At 32.2% G+C, this 27,880-nt stretch overlaps 1 protein-coding gene across 1 annotated transcript; it reads left to right on the top strand.

Annotated features, from left to right (window-relative positions):
- The first annotated feature begins 12,539 nt into the window (after positions 1 to 12,539).
- LOC133289251 (protein ASYMMETRIC LEAVES 2-like) lies at positions 12,540 to 13,166 on the top strand. Its single transcript, XM_061487149.1, has one exon. The coding sequence runs from the start codon at positions 12,540 to 12,542 to the stop codon at positions 13,164 to 13,166; it is 627 nt and encodes a 208-aa protein (XP_061343133.1).
- The last annotated feature ends 14,714 nt before the right edge of the window (positions 13,167 to 27,880 follow it).

The raw sequence follows: 27,880 nt of genomic DNA, 5'->3' as shown, positions 1-27,880 counted from the left end.
TCTTTGATGCTAATAATAATAATAATGATGCTAACTTACCCATTTTAATAGATTCTTTTTCTTGTGTTCGGGTGATTCTTAGTGTTGCAAACGACAAAAAAGAAATTTAATGGTTTGCGTCAAGAGAGAATTTTTTGCCATGTGGAACTCTAGCCGGCTATTTCAATTTAACACATTAAATAATGTTACGTCACCTTCGTTATAAAATATTATTCTTGTTGAGCAATGTTGATTTGCTTGGAAGAAGTCTAAGCCGGATCAGCTCTCTAGCTATAAGATTTTTTCTTTGGACAACAAAAGATAAAACAACTAATTTGGGACTTGAGGACCTTTTTTTTTTTTTGGGGGGGGGGGGGGGGGATAGTTTGTTGGAAGTTGAATGTTATGTTAAAAATATTATATTTATTTTAACAAAAGTTACATAAAAAAAAAAAAAAAAAAAAAGTTGAGCAAGACATGACTACAAAGATATAAAAGAATTGAAACATATGTTGGGACATGATTCCTCAAATAACGCAGAAGCGTAATAGGTCAGTAAGTCTAGCTCACAGCTCGGCTCTTGGAGATTGGCCTAAAGTCAACAAGTCGGACAATACGTGAAAATAGGAAATGCAAAAGAAGAGAAATGAAGAAGAAAAACATAGCAAGTTTTAATGTGGAAAAACTCCCATAATGTAAAAGTAAAATCCACGGGACCTGGTCAAAACAAATCTTCCACTATGAAATAGTAGGATTACAATGAGTCAAGCTTCCCTAATACCACTAGATGTTCTCATTCAAATTTCACTAACAATGGTCGTTATTAAATTCTTCTCTAAAGAGGTCAAACATTCAAACTTCTCTACAGAGGATTCTCACTCAAAAACTTATCTCAGGTAACCATTTCAAAGGGTTTTACATTTCTTTATGTAAGAGAAGTGAAACCCTTCACCTCTTTATAGAATCTACATCATAATAAAGTGGGTAGCATTTATTGAGGTGATTGTTCAAACATTGAGACATGAACCCATAAATGTGGTGCATGCTTAGCCACCAAGCATTAAATGGCGGAACACATCCCAACAAATCTTCCCCTTCCGACTTTAATGCGTCGGGTTCAGCAGCTCAGCATCCATGTAGCAGTCTTCAAATTTTCTTATTGGTACCGGCTTGGTCATCAAGTTGGACCAATTTATGTTAGTGTGTACCTTGATGAGTTTGAGTTGTTTATCCTCCAGCACATCTCGGATCCAGTGATATCTCACGTCAATGTGTTTAGTGCGAGAGTGATAGGTTGAGTTCTTCGCCAAATGAACAACACTCTGATTGTCATATTTTAGCTCGTATTTGTCTTGCTTATGGCCGAGTTCAAGGAGGAACTTCTTCATCCACATCATCTCCTTGCAGGCTTCAGTCACGGCTATGTACTCGGCCTCGGTTGTTGAAAGTGAAACACATTTTTGTAATTTCGATTGCCGAGAGATAGATCTTCCCACAAAAGTCATCAAATAGCCCGTCGTCGACTTTGTCGAGTCGGCATCTCCCTATAAATTAGCATCTTTTAAAGTCTTCCATCTCAGCTTTACCTTCTCCAAAGCAGAGGCATAAACTTATCGTTCTTCGGAGATACCTGAAGATCCTTGATAGCTTCTCAATGTTCCATGCCAGGATTAGACAGGCATTGACTCACTAATCCAACAACATATGCCAGTTCGGGTCTCTTACACACCATTGCATACATCAAGCTTCCGATGGCTGACTGGTACATGATCTTCAACATCTTGTCCTTTTCTTTGTCAGACCTCAGAAATTGCCTTTGGCTCAGCTTCATGTGTCTGGTTAAGAGGGTTCTTACAATCTTGGTTTTATCCATGTTGAATCTCTTCAAAATTTTCTCAATGTATTTTTCTTGAGAAAGCTACAGTAATTTTCATTGAGAAAGCTACAGTAATTTTCATTGACAATCTCTTATGATCTTGATTCCTAGTATTTCATTGCAAAGGATGTACTCAATGCTTTCTTCAGGGCAACTATTTTTGTCTTATCTCGCCCTACAATTAGCATATCGACAATATATAAAAGAAAAATAAGAAAGTTTTCGCCTCTACATTTTAACAAATATGAAGTAGTCAACCTCTGTCTTCATGAATTTATGCTCAGTCATGAAGTATTAAAACTTCTTATAATATAGACTCTTTTTCAATTGGCAAACCAGTTCTTCTTTACCTGGAGCTCACAACCTTTTAGGTTGCTCCATATAGATCTCTTTTTCAAGGTCGTTGTGAAAGAATGTGGTATTAACATCCTTCTGTTCAACTTCAAGGTACGTTGACACTACCACAGCTAATACTGTTTGAATCAAAGTCATCATAGCAGGAGAGAAAATTTCTTCCAGATCTACTTATTTCTTTTGGTTGCATCCTTTCACCATAATTTTGGCCTTATATCTCGGCCTTTGATTGTTCTCCTCATGCTTAATTTTATAAACCCACTTGTTTTTCAGGTATCGCCTTCCTTTTTGCAACTCGGTCAACTTATATGTCTAGTTTTCATGCAAAAACTTTATCTCGTCCTGCATTTTGCTTTCTCTCATTTTTTCTTCTTAGATCTCGTCATAGCCTTAGCATAATTCTGGGGTTCTCCATCTTCATCAACAACTATATATTCAACTATATATTCATCGTGTGGGTATCTTTTGGAAGGTTTCTACAAAAGAGGTGAATGGTTTTACCCTACCTACATAAGAAATGTAAAACCTTTGAAATGGTTACCTAAGCTTAGACTTTTGTAAGAAATCTCTAAAGAGAAGTTTGAGTGTGAGACCTATTTAGAGAAGAACTTTGTAACCACCATTGTCGGTGAAGATTGAGTGTACCTCTAATGTGACTAGGTGTAACGCCCCATTTGCAATCGGTTAGTTAACATATAATATGGTATTTAAAGCACATCATACTTAAATAAAGTAGTGGAAGACTTATTAAAAGTATCATAGTATCCTATATAGCTATGTGACTTAACTTTATCTTTTCGTTTCCTTTATGTATTGCCATGGCTAACTTATATTTTTTATTATCTTAATCCATACAGTCCCATACCTACACACGATTCTCACTTTATATTCATGTGACCATAATTAATGATCAATGACTATTCGAATATGATAACTTTTACCATTCTGGATATAATCTTACGGACAACATAACTGCTGCAAACTGGACAATCCAGGGATCATATCCCACAATCTTGTATAGTACCTGAAATCCAGAAAAGTCCAGTTCAAACACGTACCAAAAGAGTCCATCATATAAGGACCTATAATCCATCCATGGATTCATACAGATAATGTGTAATATTCCAGAAAAATAGTAACAATAAAATTAATAATAAAAATAATAGTAATAATAGTAGTGTGTACCCTTATCTATGGTGTTATATGCATTGATTGCTAATAATGTGTCATAATTTGACTTGTAACCTTAATTAGTGGTGGTTTTAGTTGTAACGTTCAACAATTATGGTTGGTTATCAAGTAATTAGTAAATGCCAACAGTTATTTAATTAATTTTGTAACCATTAAGATATTAATAATAGTTACAATAATTACGATGACCATTGATTTTACCTGCAGTTTTTATAACTAAAATAAATGTGATAACCATTGATATTACCTGTAGTTAATGTCTCAGTTACAAAACTACAACTATAAATAGGAGCTTAACCTAACAAACCAAATCACTTCCAATTCTCAGCATTTCTCCATTTCTCTTCTCCTCTTCTTCTATGTCTTCTCATTTCAAATTTTTTTTTTTTTGCCTACCAATTGCGCTTCTCTTCTCTAATTGTTTTTCCACCTAGAAGTCATCAAACACGGAGACCAGGTAATCCTAATCCCTAGGTGGTTGTAGATTTATTGTGTATGAAATTTTATTGGGTGTGTCCTATTCCTCTAGAAATAATAGATTAACTTTTTTATGAAATTTTATCTAAAGTAATCTTGACCTTTAGGGAATAATATATCCGTTTTATATAAATTTTTATTGACCTAATCCAAATCTTTAGGTAACAATAAATTAACTTTAAAGAAACTTGTTATGATCCTGATATGTAAGGAGTAATAAATTAGTTTTATTAATTTAAATTTTATTACATGTAATCCTAGTCACTAGAAGTCGTAGGTTAATTTTATATGAATTTTGATAATGTAATTATGATCCTAAATATATCATAGGGTTGTCTAATATGAAATGTGTTATATATAATCCTAATTCCTAGAGATAATTTGATAGGGATAAGGTGATTCTGATATTTAGGGAGTGAGATATATATATATATATATATATATATATATATATATATATATATATATAAAAGTAATCCTAATCCCTAGAGATAGGTTAATTATATGAATATTGGGTTTAATTTTTAGTTTAATTATATTGTTAGGAACTTTATTGGGTTCTAAACCCAACAAAATAATGGGATTAATTATATAATTATCTTTGAGGAATAATTCAAATTTTTGAAAATTATGATTATGGTATCTTTTGGAAAATTAATTATGTGCCGTATATGTGTGATATGGATCCTATTGAATAATTGTGGCAATTATGATTTTGATACCTTGGAAAATTATGATAATTGATATGATGAGTGGATTTGGGCTTTCTGTGATAGATGTTGGATATTTGAGTTATGATATTCTTGAACAAATTGAAAAAACTATGATGAAGAATAATTGATATGATAGATGTTGAAAAATTATGATGATGGATAATTGATATGATTTGGGCATTAATTTTTTATAGATGTTGGAAAACTATGGATAATTGAACAATTATGATGCCCTTGACTTGAGCAACTGATATAGAAAGTATAATACTTAAAGAAAGTTTTTTTCCCAAATATGGTAATTATGACAAGATTGAATTTTCCTGATTGTGTGTTTTTGTAATAAATTAATGGTGGGAAGATAGCTTTTAGGATGGTACCTCCTGAAAGTGATGAACACAACCTTTAGACTTGCTTCCTTTGATATTTATTTGACGTGACAATGATATTATCCATTCTTCCCAAAGTGGTATATGGCAACAAGGCTTTTCGGGTACTAGTAACAACTTTGGGAAGAGGTGTGCACACTAGGTTTTGATATTTTTGATGATGACCAATTTTGATTATACGTGGCTGGCAACAGGGTTTCCCGGATCACGGAGTAGACTGGCAACAGGGTTTCTTGGGTCTACCACAGTTCTCTTTCCACTAACTCTTTCCACTAAATACACTAAATGAACTTAAACATGATTAATAATGAAATTTGATACTTGATTTGACTATGATGAATATTTGAGTTGTGATTATTATCATCTATGTAATATTGTGATTAATGTTGTGCTGAATATGTTAGTTGATGATTATTCTTATTAAAATATCATTGAGTTGATTATACTGATTTATTGAGATATAATTATTCTAAATAAAATGCCTTGATTGATGTTTGGGTTGATTATAATTATTGATTAACTTATGACTATCCTCGTTGTGTTCTAGATTGGGATTACCAGCTTTTGCTGATTGTTTGTCTTTGTGTTTGTGAGCTGCAATGTTCTTTCGGGGGAGCAGATTTCCAGTGAAACAAGTTGCAAAGGATGGGGCTAGCAGTGAGTAGTAAGACTAACGACTCAGATATTTCTAGCTAGTCCTAAATTTTATATATAAGACAAAGTCTTTGGTTTTATTTTAATATTTATAAATGTAATAAAGTTAGCTTGCACTTAACCCTGTACAGGTGCGACGGTAATATTTCCCCAAATTAGTTTAGATTAACTTCCACAATATTTATAAGATCCTAAACAAAATGATTTGTTGTGAATTTTGGCAATATCTTTATCATAAGAATATTTTTAAAAATTGTTAGAAATTTGGGGGAGTCACATAATGGCTACATGCCCATACTTTATACCATTGTATACTCACACACCAAACTTGATACATATATTATAAGATCTATCAATCTGACATCCAACTATAATACATTACATTATCATGTAATCAAATAAACAAAAGGCAACACTTTCCATATGCACAAGCCTCAATCCAAAGTTATACAAGTTGCTTCCATAAGCATACAATACATGTGGAACCAATGCACTCTATGTAAAGAATATAAAGGTTCAACAATTTTGATGATAACAAACAAGCATGGAAAGAAAGCTTCAAATTGCAACAATCAAAAAGGCATTTAAAGAAGATCAAGACTCAAGTTTCAAGAGAAGACTCTAAGTTCAAGCAACCTCAAAGTAATATATCTTAGGGCTTAGGATTATTTGAAAGGGAAATTGATTTCTTACGTGAACAAAGCTCAAAGCATCTTTCAAATACATGCATTAAATCATCGTTTGACATTTAAATTCATTCCTAGCATGAAAATCTATCTTTAAATGTTTATCAAATGATTAAAAGTATTTGAAATTGATTTAGATAATAAGAAACCCATTTTGGGACGAAATTCAACCTTTCATCAGGTTAGTAATCGATTACCCCATCAATGGTAATTGATTACCTTTCATGGTAATCGATTACCCTATTTTTGGTAATTGATTACCCAGTGTGCACAAGACAAAAATAACGGCCATAAAATGGCTAGTTTATGAAAATGGCTGAATAAACACCCATGAGGCCCTCTATAAATAGGAATCACTGTTTCATTGATTAGAAACTTCTTCTTGATCATTATTCTTCATTTAAATCATATTATTTGCTTATTCTCATTCATCTTGATCAAAAATACTCTTTGAGCTTTATTTTTGTGAAAATGTCAACACCCATAGTTCTTCAACTTGTATAATCTGTACTTTAAGAGTACGTAGCCATTGTTAAACACCTCCGTTTGATGTCTTGAATAGTTAGGGGAGTGAACCCTTTACACTTGAGAGGTCACCAAATTTCTAAGAAAATTTGGAGTGAAAAATTGTAAGACATCAAGAGCCCGAAGTCTTGAAAGGTTGTAGTGGTTTATCAAGCACCCTCAAGCTTGATAGCTAGTGAAAAAGTTTGATTGAGCGGCTTCAGACTGGACGTAGGTCACGATGGTGGTGACCGAACCAGGATACATCTAGTTTGCAATTTCTATAACCATAAACTCCTTACTTTAATCTTGAAATTGCATTTTTAGATTGTGTTTATTTACTCGCTTGTTTACTTTATTGATCACACACTTGCTCCTATACTTAGACTTTTTCTTGTTAAATCATTTTCTTGAAGAACCACTCTTTAAAATATCAAAAGAGGTACTTTGCGAAAAGATTTTATAAAACTCAATTCACCCTCTTCTTGAGTATTGAAGCCACTTGTCCAACAATACAAAATGTGCCTATACATGTAATCCATCCTCAAAATATCAATATATACAAAATGTCCACATCTACATAACTGTGTAGTCTCCTTAGTCATGAGAGCCTCTAACTCTGTCTGAGCCTCTTGCCCTATGTGGTCCCATCTCCTGCTGTTGAAGTACTTGAAACATGTTTCCCAAGAAGGGGTGAGATTTTAACGTATCAGTAAACTCAGGATTTATGGAGCAGTTCTCCACCTATGAGTTCACTTCCTGCATGAAAGGTTAGTAGAAAACAACCTATATCTAGAGGCATATCCTTAACAGTTCAAATGGCCAAAGTACATACAATAAAATCCTTACTCAAACTTTTGTTGTATACCTACACTTTTACTAATTCTACAACCTAGCTCCTAGTGCTTGTTAATTTATCCTTTCACCAATGATACAATAGTTCTATATGAATGCAGTCATACCATATTATTAACGCGCTACTCAATCATCCACTTAAATAACCATAACTTTTGTAGAAGCCTGGTGGAACAACAATGGGGAGTAAAACTCATAAACCATGAATTTACCTCTTGTAGCTTCCTTCCAAGCTTACCTTGAAAACACTTGAAATAATCTGGGAGAAAGCTTCCAAGCATCAACTAAAATTTGACAAGCTTCCACCCACAATTTTTATGCCTTGGCCAAATTCACACCTAATGTATTCATCAAGATTTCAAGCTTCCAACACCAACTCACTAGTACTTTCAACACTAAATCAATCAAGGAACAACATCCACCATCGCAATCCAACTCATATTCATGATCAACCAATATCAAAATCACCATGAAAACCTAAAAATCAAACTCCACAACCAATGGTTTAAATTCACGTTTCTTACCAAGGATGTGCTCAAAAACACTCAAGGAACATTCTCCAAGCTTTAAAGCATTGAAACAACCCATTCAAGCTCTCATGGAAGCACTTGGTCGAATGAGAAGAGAGGAGAAATCTTTCAACTTAGAGCTTCTTTGGAAAAATGAATGGATAGATTTTGCTTCCTAGGTTTTAAGCTTCATTTTTCATGAAAGGCTCAAGATGTTTTAGTGGCTAGATCATCGTGTGTGAGCTTGAACTTTCTTCTCATGGAGTTTGATGGTGGGTTGCTCTTTTAAGGTTGAACAGAGAACGAAGAAGAAAAGAAATGAAATATCACTTTAAGTCTTGGTCAATTATAACATAAGAATGTTGACTTTGACCATCCAACTTATTCAAATTTGCTATTTGGTCCTTGAATCTTCTAACATTTCTAACTTAATTTCTATACATAATAAACTTTTATGACATCATTTCAAACCCATGAAATTTCCCAAAGATTCATATTATGATATCATAATTAAGTTTAGGTCAACTTTTGCTTATTTGCAATTTGGTCCCTAAATTTTTCATAATTGCACTTTGACCCGTTTACTTTTCATGCATGTACATTTTAGTCCTAATTGACTTGATTGGCAAGAATTGTATTCTTAATCACATAATCTCTTATTTAACTCTCAATTCATGACTTGAGAATAATAGTTTCCAATTTTTTTTCATCAATAACTATAATTTCTTATCATGAATTCCATATCATGATTCCCATTTACACAACTTGATAGTGTGAGTTATTATACTAGGGAAGTTTGAATCTTTGTAATCTTACAATTTATAGTGGAAGGTTTTCTGAACTAGGTCACGTGATTTTTTGTCCTCTACATTAGGGGAGATTTTCCATGTTAAAATTTGATGTGTGTTTTTTCTCCATCTCTCATTTCTACTTTTTTATAATCTCTGCGTGTGGGCCGACTTGATAACTTCAAGCTAACCTCTAAGTACAAAATTGTGAGCTCAACTAATTGACCTGTGAATTGCTTCTGCATTATTTGTGGGACCTTATCCCAACACAATCTGTCTTATCACTCATGACTCCATGACGAATGTTAAAGCGCATTTTAAGAGTCTATTTGGATGAATTTTTCTTCTTCAAGCAACTATTTTTCTTTAAAAAAATAAAATAAAATAAAAATATTTAGATGCAACTTTTGAAAAAAAAAATTAAAACGATATATTTTAATCCAACATTTTTTACTTCTAAAAAAAATTAAAATAGTAATTTTTACTTAATAATGCATTTTATATAAGGGAAAACTACTCTTATGCAACATAAGAGTAGTTTTATCTCCAATAGACCAATCGAAAATCGTGACACTCTTTTTTTATTTTTTTTGTAAATGGTGAATTGCATCATATATATGTGTCTACAACATAATAGATTTTCTCCGATACAACATAAGATTAGATGAACGCTTTATATAATCATCCAAATATAAAATTGTTTTGACTTTTGAAAGAAACAACTTTTAAAAAACAATGTATAATATTTTTTTTTTCAAAAGTCATACGTTTATATACGGATCTTGCTTCTCGTACAAGTAAAATCAGATCCTGACTTTTCCTTATTGTTCTCATTCATATGTGATCAGAATATACAAAAGGTACGGCTAAAAAGTCCCTAATCTCAAGGATGATGACTGGAGTCCATGAATATACTTGACAAATATAGAGATATTTAAAGTCCAGGAATATACTTTAAAAATATAGAGATATTACAGATGTACAAGAGAAATTCAAGCTAAGTGACAGATGTACAAGAGCTAATCAAACGAATTATTTTAGATATGATTCCAATAATTATCCATATATTTTGTGGAATATCAACGTGAAAATTTATGGTATGGAAAAGAAGGAAAAATTTGATATCTCTTTTTTTAAATTATTTTTTTCTTTTTATTTTATGTTGCATATTCTGAAGTTTGATTTCTATTCTCTATTTACGGAAGAATTTTTTTATTTTTATAATGCTAGACTCAAAATAAAAAAGAAAATGTTATTGGCATGACCTGGTTTCTCAATGTTTTCTCGAGACCAATGTTGTGAAATTCGAATTTCTACGTAGAAACAGAAAGGGTGATAGAAACGTAAAACGTAGAAACGACACGAAACGTAAAGTTTCTATTTTCTATCACTTAATGTCAAGATACAAAATTATATATATGCATGCAAAAAAAAATATCACATAATGAACATGTGTGTTGAGTCACTTATCTATATAAAAAGAAAAATTATTTTTCATAACCAAGTATCAAAATTATAAACAGTGATAATTAAAAAGTAATGAATAACAAATATGCTCTAATTGCTTTATACACTCTGCAGATTTTGGATCATTGTTCATCAGTCATCAGGATATAATTCTACTTCTTTCAATGCACACAATGATTCAAAAACACAAAACGGTTCTCGTAGCATAACTTATAATAGTATTATAGCTTTATAAGACATAATTATAAAAAATATATATCCAAACAAAAAGATATTAAGATACTGTGAATATGATTTGGGAAAACAAAAATTAAGTTTTTTTTTAAAAACAAAATTTGTAAATCTTTTTTTTATTAAATTTTTAGTTTTAAGTAAAAACGGTAGAAACGTATGCTTTTACCGCTTTTACGCGACGTTTCTATCAGTTTTTATCATTGACAGTTTTTACTTGAGTTTTAACACGCACCACTCTAGTAAAAATGTAAAAATATAAGTTTTTACGTTTTTACACTAATTTTTGACAACAATGCTCGAGACTGACTTTCTTTATTTTTCTCGGTAAATTTTCAGGAGACTTTTATTTTTATATTTTTTTAGATTTTTCCACCGATTTATCTTTTAATTGATTAATCATGTGAGGTATAACCACAAAGGCAACAAAACTCCCCCCGAGATATTTTTTTTGCAATCTCACTTTCTGTTCCCACGCGTGTGTTGAATAATAATTTGATGTTAATAGTGTCTTATTAGTTATGTCACTTATATGTTCTTTGGTGAGGTTAATTACCTATTATGAACGTTATGAAGGTTACAAAGTATGAGTTATATGACATTTAGGGTGAATTATTTTGAGACCTGTGGACATAATATTATGGAGGATCACTTTTGCTATCAGGAGTTATGGAATCTATGTAATGTATCTTAGTTAACTCTTATGGTTTTTTTATCAATATCTCATGCTATTAATTGGAGTTTTAAAGCGAGAAGAATTAAAAAAAAAACTACCCTCCCATTTTTTTCTTTCATTCTAATTAAGAAAATATGTTCTTTCTTTTTTTCAGTAAATCACCAAATTGTCTACTGCTTCCGTACCATCAATCTTGGCTTCATCCATCTGCAAAAAGAAACCAATAAGACGAAATTGCATATGCCAATTATCCCATCATACACAGTTTCCTGGTCATGACAAGTATGTTATAAACATTTATATGATCCCAACTCGATTAGACAATTGGAAATTTTATACCCAACTCAAAGAAAAAAAAAAACCATAAGAATTACATTAATTAAGTTCTTCTTCTCTCTATATTTATACCCCTATATCGTACAAAGTTTGAAGATTCAAGTCTCACATTCTCACACAAGGGAGTGTCGTCTTCTGCCTTCAAACATTCACTTTATTTTTTCCCCTAGTAGCACCAACTTTCTGAAATACAAACTCTCCCTCTTAGTTATTGTCTTCAATTTCTCTGCCACCAACACAAGGTTCAAGGAGTTTGTCTGAGGATATGAAATTGGAGTGGTAACTCAATCTTTGAATTTAGTTATATATGCAGATCTATTCCTTGTTTTTCTCGCTTTTGCATTTTCTTCAATCCCATTGCTTCTTTGATCTTTTCTCTCTTGGATCTCTCAAATATTTTTTTTAGTGTACAAAACCATGGCCGATTTATATTTTTTTTATAATATAGACTTTTGTTTTTTTCCTTCAAGTTAAAAATAGCATAAATTTGAAGAAAAATAAGAACAAAAATTTTAACTGTTGATAAACTATCTATATAAAAATCCTGCGCAAAGTTTGGTGGTAAACGGGAAGCAAATTATGTCAGTTTGGTTTAATTTTAAATTGCAAATACAAAAGAAAAGAAAAGAAGAAGATATAATAAAATAAGAAAAGAAAAAGAGTGTGTAGCGTAAAATAATGGATTTGCCATCTAACACACATTAATTGATCACTTCACTTTTCATTTTAACATTTTATTATTATTATTATTTTATAATATACTAATAACAAACATTTTGCTGCATCACAGAAATTGATGGTGGTGTGAGAGATAGAGGAGGAGGAGGAAGAGAAGGAGGAGAAAAGAAAGTGAGAGAATGGCATCATCAAATTCACCATGTGCAGCATGCAAGTTTCTGCGGCGCAAATGCCAGCCAGAGTGTGCATTTGCACCATACTTCCCACCTGATCAGCCTCAAAAGTTTGCAAATGTTCATAGAATTTTTGGGGCAAGCAATGTCACAAAGCTTCTCAATGACTTGCACCCTCACCAACGTGAAGATGCTGTCAATTCCCTTGCTTATGAAGCTGAGATGAGGCTCCGTGACCCTGTCTATGGCTGTGTTGGAGTCATCTCTCTCCTTCAACACCAACTTCGCCAGCTCCAAATGGATCTTTATTGTGCCAAATCCGAACTCTCTAGGTACCAAAACTTGAGCATCACCACCAACCACGGCCTCATAACAGCAGAATCTGCTGCTACTACTTACCACCACCCGCAGAACGCAGGTGGTGGTAATAACCGTGATCACCACTACCATCATCACCATCATCAGTTCTTTCCAAGGGAGCAGTACCAACAACAAATGGTTAGAAGCTTTGATGCAGGGAACAATTATGATGCTAGTCTCTTGGCCATGAACATATCTGCTAGCTTAGGGCAACTCAATCAGCTTCAACCTGCTAGCGGGGGTGATGACCGCCGCGCTGTCAACCGCTCTTAGGGTTTCATGTGATGACATAATTAATGCAATAGGTAATTAAACTTCTCTTCCTCTTTTGGTTTGTTATCATGGTCATCATCATCACTGATCCACATAAATGCATATTTTGTCATTCAAATGTTGTATAAACATGGACTCATAATGTTGGAAGATTATTCTTCAATTCTATACATATAATTTATGCAATTTCTCGTGTACTAAACTATGTTTACTTGGAAATATTACTCTATATATAGTGTGTTATTTAAATCTGAATATATTAATCTTGTGCATGCGTTAAGTACAAATATGTTTTAGGAATATCTAATATATGAGAGTGCAACTCTACATATATATATATTCAAGAATTTTATTATGATTATATTCCTTTCTGTTTTAAGGAGTTTTGACAATACCAGCTGGAGAAAAGAATCGAACTTGCAATTCACTTTTGATGGACACTCAAGATAAACATTCCGTACGTCAAAGCTCGAATAGCATTTTTAATTTTTTTTATATCATTACAAAACATCTAGACAGAAATATGACCTCAACATATAAAGTAGCTGGCCAATGTTTTTATTGCGTTTTTACTATTTCTACCAAGAAAATAAATTAGATGGAGGATTCCTCCATGGAAAGATTATGATTATTATTTATTAGCAAACAGTTTATTCTCTCCTTTTAATTAGTAATGATGGTATAATTTTGGTCAAATTTATGATTTTTTTTAATTACATACTAACCGGTGTTCGAAGTCTTATTAAGCTTCACTACTAATTCAATTGTGAATTTGAGTCTCTCCATCCTTTTCAAGAACTGCAATTTTCAAAAATCGAATTCATTATCTTTTGAACAGGTCAAATCATAAGATTTAGTTGAGATAACATTTAATCAATAACTGTTGAGTAATTTATGAATACTTTTTTGCACTACATAAGAATATTTGTATATTATTCTTCTTATTAATTAATTATATTAATTTTGCATTGTGTGATATTTTGTTTTTCAATACACATGATACAGTTGAACTATTAGATATGAAAAAAATAAATAAAAAGGATGATTAGACTATGCTGTGAAACAGAAGAGCATTTATAGCTGTTCGTTCAAGTTGCTCCTGAGTAAAACTACTCAACCCAATATGTTTAATTCTCAATGCCATTCGCATTTATTAGACAGTGCCAACACTATGGAGCTGTTCTTATATCTGAACGCCTTTGTTAATTCCATTGGGTATGAAATGAATTCAATGACTGTGACTTGACCAATTCTTTTACCTTTTTCTTCTGCCTTATCATACTGCTATCCTCTTGACTATTCCTTGTTTCTATCAATACACTTTTTTCTTGAAGTTTGGCATTGCACGCTTTTCTATATATATATATAATTCATATTTCCAAGTTCAAACTGCCAAACCAAGAATAAAAGAATATACATCCACACAACTATACCCCAAGATCCACCTACTGCATTTCTTTCATCTTTCGTCTTTATTACTGCCTTAATTACATGCTGTTTGTCCCCTCCTTTTCTTCTTTTTGTTCTCATCCTTTCTAGTCTCCTAATTGGAGAAAAAAAAAAAAAAAAAGGAAAAAACCAAACACTGATCGTCCATGAGATGTGACAAATCGACAATGTTACTTGCATATGGGCACTTAATATCAAGTTTATTTGGTTATTTTTTTTTATAAATTAAATAATTGAAGTATACAAACTTTTTGAGTTAACAGTTGTATACCAAAATTCTAATACTTGTTGTTTATTTATAAAATATTTCTTATTTTAAATGACATAACTTTGTGTCATTTTTAATGAAATTACGTCATTTTAATATGTTTCTGGTATTTTTTTACATTTTTTTTTATTAAATCGGGAAAAAAAAAACTAGATGAGAGAGAATGCAAAAACACACAAAAAACGACATAGTTTCATTAAAAATGACACAAAGTTGTGTCATTTGAAATTACAAACATTTTTTCCCTAAAAAAATAATTATAATATATATAACAAAATTAACTCCGCATAAGCCCATTTTCCAACAGTTAAAAAATAACTGCACGTTACTTGCAAAAAATAATAATAATAATAATAACTGCACGTCCAGAAAATTGAAATTTAGCAATAGTATCCTATTTTACTATTTAAAGTTAAATTCTAATGAATCTATAAAACTTAACATAAAAAGATTTAAATTCATTCAACTTGTAAAAAGACATATAACCTAACAATTCTTTATATCACGATACCAAAATGTAACAATTAACTTTATAGTCGAGAATTTGTTTTTATAACGAAATTGCCATGTTTTTGTTCTACAGGTTTCCTATTACTTTTATATTATTATGTTTATTTAGTAAATTAAGAATATCCATAAATTATTTCATTTATTTGTATACTTTTTTTCAATAATTCTTTTCTTTTGTAACAATTATGTTAGGTATTTAACGATTTACTTAATAGAATATTTCTTGCACAGAACGTGAAGTTAAAAAGGTCAATTCTACCTTTTCAAAACATAAACATCTAATTAGCACATGATAAAAGTTAGAGAAATAGATGTACCAAAAAAAAAAAAAGTTAGAGAAATAGTAACGGAGGATATTATTTGATGAGCATAACTTTTATTTTGAATCATTCTTACACTGTTTTATGAAAAAAAAAAAAAAAAACTACAAAGCAAAACACTTCTCATTAATATATAGTCCTTCTTTATTTGTTTTTTTTTTCAATACAAATAAATATAAACAAAAGATGTAAAATAAATGGTTTGTAAAAACTACTTCTCAATAAAACATTTTCTTGCAAAGTAAAAATTATGTTAGTTTATTCTATCATATTTTGATTTTGTCTATGGCAAGGGTTTTTCAACAAAGGTAATGTATATTATTATATGAAGAAATGTTTGTCCGTATGATTTCATTTAAAAATTCATCCTGACAATAATTTTTTTCCTCCCAAACGCAGCTTCTTTCGTAATTTATGCCACGATCCACTTTTTGATATCTAACTTAAGGCCCATTTGTCTAAGCTTAAAAAAAAGTGATTTTATGATGTATAATCCTTTTTTAATTCTATTTATTAAAATTGTTATTTTTAATTAATGAGAAAAACATTGAAACGTTTTTTTTAGAGAAAAATCACATAATAATTAATAATCATTTTTTAATTGAAAAATAATTTTTCTATAAGAAAAACACACAAACAATTGGGCTCTTATAATAAACACCTTTACATATAAGTTTATATCATATCTTTAATGTTCTCTGCCTTTAGCATGTATATTTACCGCTGTCTCATTATTTACTATTTTAAAATTTAAATTTTAAATCATTGCCTGAAATCCTTTTATTATCTTCTTCTCAAAATGATTTCTTATTAATAATTCCTCCCAAAAGAATATGAACAAGCACTATGTATATTAAATAACAAATTTTAGTTACATATTAAACACCTTTATATATAAGTTTATATCATATATATCTTTAATGTTCTCTGCCTTTAACATGTATATTTACCGCTGTCTCATTATTTACTATTTTAAAATTTAAATTTTAAATCATTGCCTGAAATCCTTTTATTATCTTCTTCTCAAAATGATTTCTTATTAATAATTCCTCCCAAAAGAATATGAACAAGCACTATGTATATTAAATAACAAATTTTAGTTACATATTAAACACCTTTATATATAAGTTTATATCATATATATCTTTAATGTTCTCTGCCTTTAACATGTATATTTACCGCTGTCTCATTATTTACTATTTTAAAATTTAAATTTTAAATCATTGCCTGAAATCCTTTTATTATCTTCTTCTCAAAATGATTTCTTATTAATAATTCCTCCCAAAAGAATATGAACAAGCACTATGTATATTAAATAACAAATTTTAGTTACATTTTATTTTATAACTTCGAAGTTATAAAATAACGAATTCGTGTGATGCGTAGATATTAATCTAGTTAGGTAAAAGAAAATCGCAAATTACATATGCGCGTAAGTCTATGTTTTGCATATTTACGAAAATAATATTTGAGAAATGTACTTGTTGATGCCACAGCAACCTATGATTATAATTATGTATTTCTGAAAAATATAAAGTTATAATTTTAAAGTTAATTTTTTACCTCTTCAAAAATTGTCTGTTGATATGAAGAGAGAAAAAAATAATTTTAAAATAATAATTATGTATCTTTATTAGAAATACATAGTTATAATCGGTTGTTGAGTATTTTTTTTTACAATAACATGAAAAAAAAGACCCGGAATACTACTCTCCCAAAAATTTACATATCCGCCTAAGTCTCTGACCATTGTAACATTTGATGTATATGATGTCCAAGTTGACTCGTTTCACAATTATTAATCAAATGGCTTATACCAGGGGGTTCGCGATCTACATTGAATCGGTTATGAAAACAAAAATTATCCAATCCAATCCCTTAAGTTTAATCATATAATCATCCATTCGGTTTGGATTATTTTTCAAATCCGATCCAATCCAATCCAATTTTTTTCGGTTTAGATGGATCGGTTTTTGATTTTTTGAAAAACCTAAGATTTGAATGATGATTATTGTGCAATCTAAAAGTATTGTACAACAAAAAAGTTTAATTACTATCTTTTATCTCCAACAAAAAATTTATAATATGGTTTGCATGAGATACGAAGTAACCCAAATTTTCATCCTATAGAGGAGCTGTTGTATACCAATAACCCATGTAATAAAAATATATTATCTATCTTGCCAAAAAAAAGCATAACGTAAATCAGCACAACCCACTTTCTCCAACATGATGGGTTAATGGGTCTTGGATTTAGAATTTTGCTATATGGTTTTTGGGCTATGATTGGGGAAAGGCCCAAGTAGGTAAATGATAAGGTTGGGGAATCATTGAATCGGTTTGGATTGGATCAATTTTCACCAACTCATCCAAAACCGATCCAATCCAATTAAATTTTGCGATTTTTTTTCGGTTTTCAATTTTTTGATTTTCGGTTAATTCAGTTTTCAATTTTTCGATTCGGTCAAGACGATTTGAATTGATTTGGATCGGTTGATGAACACCCCTATCTTATACAGTACCAAAAGTCTTCCTTAAGCATTTTAGTCAGAACATTTGACATTACGATTACTTCTATTAACCTTCTCTCTTCGGATACTCAAACTAGTCAAGCTTAAAGCATCCTCCACCATTTCACACTGTGAAGGGTGGTTTATGTTTTCGAAAATATTTCCAGTATTACTATTGGGTACATTACTAATTGATATTATTAGTGATTTTTTAGATTATTTAGTGTGTAAATAATGTTCATTGGCTTAAATTAGATATTGGATTTTTAATTGGGTTTATTTTGAATTTCGTAAAAAAAATCCAGATTTATGTTACTATAGTATTTTGACCATAACTCATTCCACAGATGTCCGATTGACCCCATTCTTGTTGCGTTTTGCAGCTAATTCAAAGACTACAAATGTTATGAAGACATGGAAACACAGTTCAGACAATATTATGGTCGAATATTGAGCCCAAGTTCTTCACGAGCTGCTGCAGTTTTAATTAGTTAATTTGGGTTTAAGTTTGTAATTGGGAACCCAATGTTTATGAGGCCCAAATCAATTATTTATCTTTTATTTCCTTTTATACTAGGTAAGTTTTGTAGAGCCTATATAAAGGCATGTTTAAGAAACCTTGTTATTCAGTTTTAGTTTTCGTTAAATTGTCTCAAATTGTTTTTGCAATTTAGAGATTAATATAGTTTTCTTTTCTTCTTTGTTTAGTTGTTCGCTTTTCTTTTTATTTCTCTTTTTATATCTTCTATTTAATATGAATGTAAGTAATATATTTATATTATCGCTATTTTTATGGTTGTTATATATATATATATTCCGGAATCCTCCCACTTTCGGAACCCACTTGTATCAGAGCCTGATGGGGAAGTAGGAATATATGGATAGATCTAAATTATCTGTTATTTATCTGAGCTTTATGTTAACATTTTAACATGTGTTAGAAGCATGTGTGATTGTAGGATGAGAAATGAAAGTCTTGAGAACTTGTTCAGCTGTTGCAGTAAGTCCCATATGAAGGGCAGTAAGTCAAATTTACTGATGTTGAACAAGGGATCAAGAAGATCTCTGACAATCTGTTGTTTATTTACGTTAAAGTCTTAATCTAATGCTCAGTTGATAAAAGTTAATTTACATCTATCTCTGTATTACTATGGATCTAAATGATGGTGATGCTATCTGGGAAATACATCTGTTTTATTATCATGTTTAAATCTTTCTCTTCTAAGTTCTATTTCAAATCATCTCAGCCATCTTCTTCTTCCATCCATAAAGATCAAGTTAAAAATAAAATAAAAAAATATTTTTAAAGAAGAAATCTCCTTTGAAGATATCAATCAAGATCTGGATAACTGGGAAATTCCCAGAATTCCAACTAATGAACTGTACAAACCCGAAGGAAACTTCTTTCGGAAATCTGACTATATCATCAGAACAGTTGAAAGAAATATCCCTTTAAACAATGAATTTGAAGAATTTCAACTCTTTTCAAAATCATCTATACAAACTCATAAACAAAGTTATCACTATCTGCACATCGGATGTGTCCAAGTGGCTATTAAACCTCTTGGAATTGAAGGTCTAAATGCTTCTGTTCTTCTATGCCTTTGTGATACAAGGCATAACAAATTTACTGATTCTATACTTGGAACTGTTGAAAAAAGCCTAAGCAATGGACCAATCTTTTTCAATTGTTATCCTGATCGTATGGTTAGTCTTCAAGATAAAAATATCTTGGATGTCTTAACATCAAACGTTGAGACAAGTGGTCTGGACATGAAATCTGGATTTATTCCAGCAGCTTTACTTTTTAGGATTCAATATAAAGTATTGAATTCTTCCATCTCTAGGGTTCTTAAACCCAAGAAAACTGGGGAAATTACTTTGTTCCTCACTGACATGTCTAGAGCAAATGTCACTGTGCCCAAAACCATCCGTTGGACTGACGTAGTCCTACCAGAAAAATGGAGACTTGAGAAGGCAACACCTGCTCAACCTAGAGATACTCCAAACTTCAGAGAAATCAAGCAGTTCCCAAGTGGTGCTATTGAAATCACCTTCGACAGAAGAAACTCTTTCAGTTCTGCAAGTTCTTCCATGTCTGTTCAAACTCAAGTTTTCGTTCTGAAGATTTTCAATCAGCTCTTTCAAGGAGATCTTTCTCTACAATCTATGAACCTAGTAGGTTCAATCTTCATCTCCTAAGATTGGACACCTCTTCTTCTATTCCTAAACCTTCATATACCCAAAAAGAATTAGAAAATGAACAAAATATTATCCAATCCCCAAAATCTATTTAATCTCCAACCTATTCCTCTATGCATAATTCTTATGATGTTATCTAAGTTCATTATAGATAAGGAAACCCTTAGGAAAGACTTTAATTCTGAGGATCGGTCTCCTAAAAAAGAATGGTTCTTCCAAAATTATAAGGGAATTAAAAGACAACTAATCCAAGAAGAATTTTATAACTTTCTTAACAAAGTAAAGTTAAACATTCCTTTCTTTGATTGGTTTCAAGCTTATTCTGTCCAACAAGACATTGATTATCCATTTAAAACTCCACAATCTACTAATGTCATCACTGTTTGGCACCTGAAAGAAGGAGAAGTCATTAAGTCCGAATTTCCTCCCACAACTTCTTTCTATCTCCCAAAGGTTTGTGATAACAAAAGTAGATCTGTTCTTGCATCACCTTTTAAATTAAAAGATGAAAATGAACAAATCTCTCCAATGGATTTTAAAAATCTTATTGAACAATCTAATTACACCAACAAATATCTTCAAGTTTTGGGTGAACAACTTAACAAATCAGTTAAATCTGAATCTTCATCCTCAGCATCTTCTTCCAAGATCTTAGAAAAACCTTTGTTCAAACCCTTCAAAATGAATGATCAACTTAAAAAAGAGTTTGCAAAGTTAAAACCTACTCAATCTCAGTCTCAGGATGAATTTCTTAACAAAATTGATGAGAAATTAAGCACTTTAACCATTCCTGATACTCCTCAACATTCTGATCAAGAGACTCAACAGTCTCATAAAAGGGAAACTCGGTCCACTAAGCTTATCAATACTTTAAGTCAATGTGATGAATTCCCTAAGTCAGAAAATAATTTTGAAATTAAAAGTAATCCCATAACTGGTATTAATAATTGGAGAAATTCTTCCAAACTCTATTATTAAAAGGCAACTGCTCCTGATCTTCTACTTGAAGAAAAGAATACAAGTTTCAAAAGTTTCAATGGTAACAACGTCTATGAATGGAACATAGATGGTCAATCAGAGTATATATAACATACTCAATACTCTGCACCATATGTGTAACAGCCCGTTGTACACCGGTATTGTTAACATTAATTATGATATTAAGCGCAGTTACAATCACAACAATTCATTTATAAAAATGCGAATAAACTTTTTCCGATTATTACGCGAGCATTTAAAACATAAAAAACGTAATAATTAAAAGCTGTGACCGTAACCGTAAACTCTTACGGAAGACTTATTTAAACTATTTTTATAACTTACTTTACTTATTATAAGTTACTAAGGAGTTCCCATAAACCCACTTAGCCAATTCCCAAACTTTACGTTTTTACCTATTCGGACATGTTTCACTCTTAATTTTTCTGCGACCACACCGCTCACAACCAAACCTTCTTCTCAGATTATATCTTTGTCTTACTTAATTCCCTTTTTAACAAGCTATCATACGCTCAATTCGGAGCTCATTTGCTCCGGTTATCGCCATTTGAAGTTAGATAAGCAAATAGCCAACCAACCCCAAAAACAGCTCCAAACCACTCACATTACTCGAATTACTGCACTCAATCCACTCATCCATTTTCTCTCAAATTTTTATCCTACAAACTAGACATCTCAAACTTCATTTTGATATATCACACGCTTAATTTGACTGAGAAATTAAGTGGGAATTAATTTCCCAAATCAGGTCCAGAACTGCCTCAGATGCAGTGGCACATGAGCAGTCCGCGTTTCTCCATTTTTTTCAGGCCTAATATTTTTCCCAATTTTTCCCAATAGAGGACATCTCAACCTTCAAAATGGCGTATGGCACGTCCCTATTGGACCTCTATGGAGGGAGATATGCTCTCCCGATGTTCGCCTAAAATCTGCCAATTCTACAGAAAATTCGCCAGAGTTTCCTTTGTTTTTCCAATAATCCCAAATTTGTAAAAGATCATTTAAGCCTCAAATGTACCTAAAATCACATGATAATACAGTAATAATCCAATGGGTGGCACACACAAGGACCAACAACGCCTTGGGGCACTTACAACCCAATCCAGTTTATAGTTATTAGGCATATAGTTCATATTAATCATTCTTAAGTAGTTGCAATCACTAACACCTTTTTCATGCATATTTTCATCATACATGTAATCATACCCTAAAATAGGCCTAAGTCCCTTCCATCATAAATAGACATGCATCAAATACGATTACAATATTGCTTTACAACTTACAACTTGAAACTTTAACTTTAACTTACATTCTTCCAATACTACAACTTAAATTCAAATGACAACATAACCAAATACATAACTACTAGACTTAGGCAAAATGACATGAACAAAAATGCTAATGAAGCTGATACCACATACATATGAGATGTTCATGCCCTAAGTCTAGCCTAGGCCACACGACCAACAAAATGCAAAATGTGAAGCACTCCACTGCTCACTCTGCGGGCCTCTTGCCCGCTGCTCCGGCTCCACTGCTACCTCCTGAAATAAATGCCCCGAGACGGGGTGAGATATACGAATATATCTCAGTAACTAAGAGGTTCTGGAGAAAACTCCACCCAATGGTTCACTTCGATGTATATCAATAGAATAAAGCAACCACTTTGAAAACAGGATATAACAAGGGATTTAGAGAAATGAGGAATATAAAGACACAAACTACGACGATACGGGATGGTAACCCCAATTCCACGTACGCCCTAGGCATATATAAGCCTATGGGTATCATCCAAGGTGCGTTCAAAGAAACCACAACCATGATGCCCCAACCATCCAAAACGCCAAAGACATTCCTAGTGTGCTCCTACCCGGATCACACACCATGACCCACGGTCAACTGGAACTCCCTCCTGGAGACCTATCCAGCGGAAGTCCGAAACTGCCCGAAGGCTAATAAAACTGTCTACTGGCCAGAGACTCGGTACATAAGTACCCATAGTAATAATGCATGCATGCTCATGTGTTCTATACTACTCATACACACTTCCTACCGTTGCCATCAACTGGAAAGGTGGAACAGAAAAGAGGAACAAGTCCCAGTACCAAGAGGTTACCTTAAGTATTGTTTTCACAAGCTCCGCAGCAGCTTATCCCTCAACTTGGTACACAGCAGAATGCCTACACAGAGGACATTCCCAACCTCTTATAATTCAAACAATACATGCTAATTTACAATTATACATGCATTGAACCAATTACATACCTCAATCCACTTGATCCAGGACCAAGGGAAACTCCCAGATTCAAGTTTCGGGATTCAAGTCAATGTACGACAACCTATACAATCACGTACATCCATCAGTACGCGTCAAATAGCATCAAAACGCAAAATCACAAAATCCTCCCCTTCCTCCTTGAAGGTTCGGCCCAACTAGTGTTAATTTGAGATTTATTTTTCTAAATTTTCTTTCTCATTTTGTTACGCCTCATTAGGTTGTCAAGAGGCCAATTCAAGTGCCGGTTCGTCATTTTCGCGTCGAATTACATCAGAACGCGAAAACCGCAAAATCCTCCCTTTCTCCTTGAAGGTTTGGCCATCTATGTGTTATTTGGGGATTTATTTTTCTAAATTTTCTTTCTCATTTTAGTACCCATCCTTGGGTTGCTTAGAGGCTAGTTCAATCGTCGTTTTTCCGTTTTACGATATTTACGCATCGTTTTGCGAAATATTTCACTCTAGGTTCTTTATGCCAATTAAACCACTTATTATTTTTCCATTGATTCTAACACTTGTCAATCACCACACAACTCATCTAATTACCTTCTCAACACATAATTCATCACTCAAACAATTTCCAACAACATCAATTCCACAATTTCCCTTCAAAGGCCAAGTTGGAACCTATGGCAATTCTAGGATTTCCATTCACTTTTACTCACTCCACATCTCACACAACCACATTATATCATCATATAATCATATCACAATTCATCAAACAAAGTCTCAACACTAAAATTCACAAGTCCAAAGTCATGATCACCAAATTTTTCTAAGTTAAATTCATCAATTTTCACCAATAAATTTCATCGCATTTCTAGCTCTAATACATCATTCTAACACATTATCATGTAATACACATTTTCAAATTAAGCTCTCAAACATCACTATTCATCAAATCAAAGTTTAGGTTTTCAAAACTCAATCACAAGAATCAACCAATGAAGTGTTGAAATAACTCACCCAAAAGCAAGGCAAATGACTCCTCCTAAGTATACTCCACCATTAGAGCATTTGAAAACTCCAAGAACACAAAAACTCCTCACCAAATCGCCACTGAAAACTGCCAAGATCTCCTCACACACGCGGTTTCAAGGCTCAAGAGTGGTACCAATGTGTTTAGGAGGTGTTTTCCAACAAGTTTCAAGAAAAAAATCGTTGGATTTGGTTGAGATTTGGCTTAGTTATGGATCAAACAAGATTTTGCACAATAATGAGGGGGGAAGAGGGCTGGCGCGGGTTTGGGGAGAGAGAAGAGGAAGAGAGTGATGATGAATAGTGAAGTGATGAGGTGTTTAAGTGGATTTCAAGCGGGGTGGGTCCCACGCCACCTCACGCGATTCAAAACACGTCAAAACTCTCACTAAATGTCCGTAAATTCAAAGCCTATTTAGAAACTCTAATTTTTAACATTAACTATTCCACTTTAATTAGGCTTGATCAGATGAATTCAGAGTCCTCCATTTGTTCGGAGAAAACACTGTTTTAAGCTATCGCGCGCGCCGTTGGCACGTTTCCCCAAAATGACTTACTTTCATCAAATTTTATCAACAATCATATTTCCTAACTCATTAGATCATTTTTAACTCATATTTGAAACCTAGAGCTCAAAATTCAACTGACACATTTTACGGTGCAATCGTAACGCGTATTTTTACCCGCGAAAAATGCTATCCACTGATTTTTCTAAAACTTGCCTATCCACTCAATTTTTCGTTCTGAACCCTTTTCCAGGGTTATTTTTACCATCTGATACCTTCTACTCAATTTTTATCTTCCTAGGCTTGCGTGTTGGCTAATTACCGTTTTGCCCTTTCTTTGTATTTTGGCCTAATCTATAGGATTTTCACTGAATCTCCACTTAATTACACACTTAATGGCTTAAATACTTAATTTAAAATTGTGAGGTGTTATAATATGACTATGGTTGCAACTGCCTATCAAACTTCTCATAACTATTCTGAAGCAATTATTGTCAATATTATTGTCAATATTATTGTCTCTGGCTTCTCTGGTCAACTCAAAGGTTGGTGGGATAATTATCTTTCTGAAGATGAAAAAAATTATGTCCTTGATGCTGTTAAAGTTGACCTTGATGGCATTCCAATAATCTCTGATGGAAAAACTATTCCTGATGCTGTTAATCAATTAATCTTCACCATTATTCAACATTTCATTGGTGATCCATCTTTATGGAAAGATGGTTCTGCTGAACTCCTATCTAATCTTAAATGTAGAACCTTAGCTGACTTTCGTTGGTATAAAGATACCTTCCTTACTAGGGTTTTCACTCGAGATGATAGTCAACAACCTTTCTGGAAAGAAAAATTCTTAGCTGGTCTTCCAAAATCTCTAGGAGACAAAGTTAGGGATAAAATCCGTCATCAATCTCCAACTGGAGATATTCCTTATGAGCAATTAAGTTATGGACAATTAGTTGCTTATATAAAAAAGGTAGCTTTAAAAATCTGTCAAGATGATAAAATCCAACGTCAACTTGCAAAAGAAAAGACTCAAAATCGTAAAGATCTAGGATTATTTTGTGAACAATTTGGTCTACCTTGTGCTACAAAATCGAAAAAACATAAAAAACAGGAACAAAAACAGGTTAAAACTTTTAGGAATTTTCGTAAGAAACCTAACTACAATAAAAGGTTTAAAAAAGAAAATCCTAAACCAAATACTGAAATAAATAGATCAGAAAATACATCCAAACCAATTAAGCCAACTATTTGCTATAGTTGTGGTAAACCTGGTCATATTAGTAAATATTGTAGGCTTAAGAAAAAACTAAATAATTTAAACTTAGATTCATCTATTGAAGAACAAATCAATAATCTTCTAATCCAAACCTCAGATGAAGAATCTGGAAAAGAATCTTCTGAAGACTTAAATCAAATCCATGAAGATGATTCATCTTCTAGTGAGGATTCACAATCCTCGCAGGAAATTAATGTCCTGACTAAAGAACAAGATCTTTTGTTCGAAGTCATAGATTCAATCAGTGATCCTCAAGAAAAAAAAGCTTACTTAGCAAAGTTAAAATCATCCTTAGAAACCAGTTCTTCAAAATTTAAAGAATTGTTGGTTCCTAAAAAATTTAAGAGCAACTACCCTTTTTGGTCCTCAGCAAATTTCACAAAGCCCGCTTTAGTCCCTAGCAAATAAAAAGGCCCATCGTGGCCCCTAAAAAATTCAAAATGGATCCATTTTAATCCTTTTGGGGACTAATATGGGTCTTTTTTGAATTTGTGAGGGACCTCGATTTCAACTAAATGAGTCCATTTTGAATTTTTTAGGGACCACGATGGGCTTTTTTATTTTCTAGGGACTAAAGAGGGCATTGTGAAATTTGCTGAGGACCAAAAAGGGTATTTACTCTAAATTTAATCTTAAAGATACTCTTAAAAAACTAGAAAAGAGTATTACTTTCAAACCTATAACTGTCCAAGATCTTCAGTATAAGATCAATATTCTCAAAACTGAAGTTAAACAAATCAAAGAACAACAACAAATTCATCAGAACATCCTTCTTCATTTACAAAATGAAGAATCAACAGGAACAAGTATGGAAAATACTCTGTCTAAACCAGATGAGGATAAAAATCTAAAAGATGATGAATTTTTAGGATTAATTAACCAATTAACAATTCAAAAATTCTACATCCCAATCAAACTCAATGTAGGCAACTTTGACCTTGAAATTGAAGCTCTGTTTGATACAGAGGCAGATTCAAACCGCATTCAAGAAGGCCTAATTCCTACTAAATATTTTGAAAAGACTTCTGAACGGCTTAGTACTGCTAGTGGTTCAAAACTTCAGGTAGATTACAAACTTCCTAAAGCAATCATAGAAAATGATAATTTAAAAGTTGAAACACCGTTTCTCCTTGTTAAAAATCTCAAAAATGGAGTTATTCTTAGAACTCCATTCATCAAATCTCTCTTTCCTCTAACTCTAACTATCACAGATGAAGGTATAATTACTTATCATTTGGACAAACCAATTCTTTTCAAATTCCTTAAGAAACCGATCATAAGAGATTTGAATTTTATCCATTACAAACAAAAGCAAATCAATTTCCTTAAAGAAGAAATTTCTTTTAAGAATATTGAAAATCAATTAAAGCAGCCAGAAGTTCAACAAAAGATAAAAGTCTTGCTTGAACAAATCCA

This window comes from Gastrolobium bilobum, unplaced genomic scaffold, assembly GCF_033153095.1.
Source record: "Gastrolobium bilobum isolate Gb01-03AN ecotype WA unplaced genomic scaffold, APGP_CSIRO_Gbil_v1 utg29617, whole genome shotgun sequence".
Lineage (NCBI taxonomy): Eukaryota > Viridiplantae > Streptophyta > Magnoliopsida > Fabales > Fabaceae > Gastrolobium > Gastrolobium bilobum.
This window is presented reverse-complemented; position numbering and strand designations above follow the sequence as displayed.

Bases quoted from the DNA above. Each gene is read 5' to 3' on its own strand.
- LOC133289251 (XM_061487149.1), top strand. From the start codon at position 12,540: ATGGCATCATCAAATTCACCATGTGCAGCATGCAAGTTTCTGCGGCGC.